Genomic DNA, 5560 nt, shown 5'->3' with positions numbered 1-5560 from the left:
CTTTCATATTTACAATTAGATACAAAAAATCAATACACAATGTGGTAGGTAGGAGTGACTGTGAATAGTAAGGCTATCAAACAACTTCTAAACATTGGCGTTGAATTACAAAGTGCATAGAATGTCACATAGCTGTGAAAAAGCATACATTTGGGGGTTTAGACCAATATGAATAGCCTTCCATCTTAATAAATTAATTAGCCACCAATGGGGACAAGTCATCCTCCACATCAAACATTGAATGTCACCTGCAGTAGGCCAGTGGACAAGGAACTTCAATCCACTGCTAAGGCCAAGGCTCAACTATATCTATTAAATATTAGATATCATCACATGCCTCAACTTCTAGCACATAGGAATGGATTTCTAAGAAATTTTCATATTCATTCTTTAAAGAGTTGTAACATGTATCTTCCAAAAGTATCATGTCAGTAGCATTGAAATATGAGTGTTTTACCCACACTTTATGCAAGTTTTTTAAAAACACAAGCTTTGGCCACTATTCAGTAGCAACATAAGGAATGTCACAAAAACTCTCCTACCATACTTCACACTCTTTTGGAGAAACTATATATATCCATACAGAGACATAAATCTTAATCAATAAGACTATAGAACACATAAAGACTGATGGCCTCCAAGTAGCTTTACTTGTAAGAACATTTGGGTTTTTCATAGTATATAGGAATTATATAGACAAAATATGCATCGGATTGGCCTACCATAGTTCACATTTGCTCGAAATTCCAATTCTACTACTATGAACTTTTTTGGCTTCTAGCCTCACCATAGATCAACCTTTTCTATTAACTTGGATTGGTTTGGACTTGTCCAACAACCATCAGTCTTTTTTATAAGGATATTTTAAATTCTTTAAGAGCACTCCATTTTCATCCACAATTCTCAATCTATCTTTTGTATAGGGAAAATAGTTTGGAAGCTTACTTTCTATGGCAGTATGCTCATGGAGCCACCAAGGTCTTGTGGCTACAAAATAAATTAATAAATGAGATATATGCAATAGATAAAACAAATAGTTGAACTCAAAAGTGGCACAAATAAGACATATATAAGAGATAAAACAAGCAATTGAGCTCAAAAAACACCAGGAATCATGTGTCATAGAAGACTCATAACAACAAAAGGCTAAGTTACAAGGCCATGTAGCACTTGCAGATACACTATACCTTGCATGTATGCATCTTAGGTGTGTGTGCATGCACACCCATGCATGCATGCGCACACGCACACACATGCACAAGCACACGCATGTGTGCACGCACGTGCGCGCGCGCACGCGCACACACACACACACACACACACACACACACACACACACACACACACACACACACACACACACACACACACACACACACACACACTCACTCACTCACTCACTCACTCACTCACTCACTCACTCACTCACTCACTCACACACACACACACACACACACACACACACACACACACACACACACACACACACACACACACACACACACACACACACACACACACACACACACACACACACACACACACACACACACACACACACACACACACACACACACACACACACACACACACACACACACACACACACACACACACACACACTCACTCACTCACTCACTCACTCACACGCGCGCGTGCACACTAGCATTCTCTTTAGGTCAATTTCATTTACCTTATCTATATTGTGTACTGAATGTCTATTTATAATATTTCTTCAATGATAGCCTTGAATCTCCTTGGCTAGCATTGAAAATCTTTGTAGAATGATGTTACATGTTTTGAGCCTATTTTAATATGTATACATCATTATATACACAAATATTAGGTGTGCACAATGTACATATCTACATAACAAACTTGGATGCATGAAACATTACAACTATCGCACATATGAACATAAAATATAAATGTATATATATGCATGATACACATGTGCCACAAGCATGCACATGCACACACAAAAGAAAAACCTACTATCATTGAATACATTTTTATGCTATGTGGGCTCTTACAACCTCAAATAGTCAAGCTATGGCATGAAGATCGGTAGATTAATTTTCCCCAACCCATTACCGATTATCTTGCATTAATGTCCTGTATAAACATCTTCTTATATTGAGCTAGTTACACATAACCCTCACTATTTTTCTTCTAATATTTCAGTGATTAAATCACATGGAAAAGAAACAATAGAGGGCCAACATGTTAAAAGCACTCTATGACATCTGAAACAAAGTATTGACTATATATCAGACTAGTCTTGCACTTAATTTAGTTATCTTAAGCTAAAAAATAATGTCCAAAATTACACTATTTCAAAAATAAGTCTTAAAATAATGCAATTAAGAATATGATTAATTTTTTTAGTAGGGATAATATATCACACACACACACACACACACACACACACACACACACACGCACGCACGCACGCACGCATGCACATGCACGTGTGCACACTAGCATTCTCTTTAGGTCAATTTCATTTACCTTATCTGTATTGTGTACGGAATGTCTATTTACCATATTTTTTCAATGGTAGCATTGAATCTCCTAGGTTAGCATTGAAAAGCTTTGTAGATTGATGTTACATGTTTTGAGCCTATTTTAATATCACTCATACACACACACGCACACATGTATGTGTGCACGCTAGTATTCTCTTTAGGTCAATTTCATTTACCTTGCCCGTATTGTGTACCGAATGTCTATTTACAATATTTTTTCAATGAAAGCCTTGAATCTCCTTGGTTAGCATTGAAAAGCTTTGTAGAATGATGTTACATGTTTTGAGCCTATTTTAATATGCATACATCATTACATACATAAATACTAGGTGTGCACAATGTACATATGTACATAACAAACTTGGATGCATGAAACATTGCGGCTATCACACATATGAACATAAAATATAAATGTATATATATACATGATACTCATGTGCCACATGCATGCACATGCACACACAAAAGACAAGCCTACTATCATTGAAGACACTTCTATGCCATGTGAGCTCTTACAACCTCAAACAGTCAAGCTATGGCATGCAAGATAGGTAGATTAATTTTCCCCAACTCACTACCAATTATCTTGCATTAATGTCCTGTATAAACATCTTCTCTTATATTGATGTAGTTACACATAACCCTCACTATTTTTCTTGTAATATTGCCATGATTAAGCCACATGGAAAAGAAACAGTAGAGGGCCAACATGTTAAAAGCAGTCTATGACATTTGAAACATAGTATTGACTATATATCATACTAGTCTTGCACTGAATTTAATTATCTTAAGCTAAAAAATAATGTCCAAATTTATAATGTTTCAAAATAAGTCTAAAAATAATGCTTTCTCCTCACGTATAAATTTATAATGTCCAAATTTATAATGTTGATGCATGGTATTTCCTTTACTCTTTCAACCTTAACTTCTATCTCTTTAGCTATCTCTTGATCTTGATAATAGTCATCATAAGGTGGATAATGATCATGTGGAGCTTTTATGGCGTAGAGTGCTCCTGATATTCAATGCAATTCGCACTAGTCACAAGCCTAGGACAACAGCTCACATGGTTCAGATAATCCATGATTTGAGTATAATTGGTTTAGATCATCCATGCACTAATCATTTTTCATTGAAAACCGTGCACGCCCCACACTCCGGTCACTAACTCCTTTTTGAATATAAAAGTTGGTTGAAAAGGGGTTCTTGAACGAGGAGAGAGAAGGAATCCTGTGTGGATAATATAGAAAAGATTGTAAAAGGGGAGAGAGAAGATGATTATTTTACTATTCTTCTCCCCTCTTTTCCTTCTTCTAAGGAGGAGAGAGGGGGACCTCATTGAATAAATATAAATCCTACTCATCTTTCAAGAAAAAGCAGTCTTTATCTTTTGAGTACCAAACTCATTCTCCTAATGTCCTTTGTGTCACATAGGCATAAAGTCTTTGGTTGGTTTTGAATCCTCAAACCAAATATCTAAATAATATATACAATAGATATAAGTTGGTTGTTGATGTCTATAAAGTGCGGAGAGTCGGTGACCTATAAAGTGGCCGGGGGGCCATAGAATTGCAGGATCCGCAAGGAGAGAGAGAGAGAGAGAGCGCGCGAGCTGTACTGCAATGGCCGACGAGAAGCAGCAGATCGTTAACGACGACGCAGTGGAGGGGGTTGACGGTCATGAGAAGGCGCTGTGGGGGAAGGCCTTCCGATGGGAGATCCGGGGAGCCTCGGTTGAGGAGGTGTGGCGCATAGCGGGAGACTTCGTACGGGTGGACGCCTGGATGACCAGCATCGTGCAGAGCTGCGAGCTCGTAGCAGGTCAGGTCAACCAGGCCGGCTGCGTCCGCAAGCCCACCCTGTACCCCTCGGCCCCCGGCCAGCCCCCCGCCACCTCCTTGGAGAAGCTTCTCCTCATCGACCCCCCTTCTCACATCCTCCAATACACCATCCTCCAATACGCCATCCTCCCCGGCTCCATCCTCCCGGTCTTCTCCCTCATGGACGGCTACGTCGGCACCCTCAGGCTCACTAGCCCCTCCCCCGCCCCTGATCACCATGATGATCATCATCATCCTACTGAGCATCGACAACCTGATCATCATCATGATGCTGCGGTTGATGCAGAATATCAGGACGCCTGCGCCCGGCCACCCTCCACTTGCGTCCTCCATTGGAGCTTCACCTGCAAGCCTTCCGCCGCCCTCACCCAAGAGCAAGCCATCCACACCGCCTTCTCCCTCTATAACATCGCCATCAATGACCTCAAAGCCCACCTCTCCTTGCCCGATGACAGTGTCACTCTGCTGGAGTGACAACCGAGTTATCTATCTACACCGGCTTAGTGTCTGTACTTGCTCTGGTTCTTTTCATCATTTGCATGTACCCTTCTGTTCACAACAGATCAAACATCCATACCTATTTGCTCTCTACCTTTGATTTGGACATTATTCCTGGATTGTGAAGAGCCATTCAAATCAGAAAATTTCAAGACCCTCGTAACATCAAATTTGAAAATCTGAAAATATTAGAATTCCTATGATCTAAGCCTAATATCTATTTCGAAGCACTCTTAAGACTATCGAAACATCACACATTGCTTGCTTGTATTAACTGCAATAGATTTTAAATTTTTCTCTACTTTAGTTTTAATTGAGTTAAACTACACTGATTTGATATTAGTGATTCTCCATTTCTTTTCTAATCTATACTAATGCATACTCTCTCTTAATCAATTCAAACCATATAATTACCACAAATCACACTACTAATCTTTCATATGATCAGTATAGAATGATATTAAAATCAAGCATCATAAGTATTATCTAAATAAAAATCACTATGAAAATTAAATGCAATCTTTAATTAAGGAATCAGAGCCAAAGCCTATAAGAAGGCTTAGCTACTAAGGCTAGTTATGGATTATTTATTTTAGTATTAAATTGCTCAATTGAGAGAGAGAGAGAGTGTGTGTGTGTGTGTGTGTGTGTGTGGGAAGAGAGGAAAATAAAAAGAAAGATAGTGAGAGAGTG

The 5560-nt window shown here is 39.0% G+C and overlaps 1 protein-coding gene across 1 annotated transcript; it reads left to right on the top strand.

Annotated features, from left to right (window-relative positions):
- Positions 1-4098: 4098 nt before the first annotated feature.
- LOC148021402 (uncharacterized) lies at positions 4099-5205 on the top strand. Its single transcript, XM_087698151.1, has one exon. The coding sequence runs from the start codon at positions 4151-4153 to the stop codon at positions 4841-4843; it is 693 nt and encodes a 230-aa protein (XP_087554277.1). The 5' UTR covers positions 4099-4150; the 3' UTR covers positions 4844-5205.
- The last annotated feature ends 355 nt before the right edge of the window (positions 5206-5560 follow it).

The sequence above is a fragment of the Lygodium microphyllum genome, chromosome 18, assembly GCF_053477565.2.
Source record: "Lygodium microphyllum isolate KBCC chromosome 18, Lygodium_microphyllum_v1.1.10, whole genome shotgun sequence".
Classification (NCBI taxonomy): domain Eukaryota; kingdom Viridiplantae; phylum Streptophyta; class Polypodiopsida; order Schizaeales; family Lygodiaceae; genus Lygodium; species Lygodium microphyllum.
The sequence above is the reverse complement of the archived record's forward strand: the minus strand, read 5'-3'. Positions and strand labels throughout refer to the sequence as shown.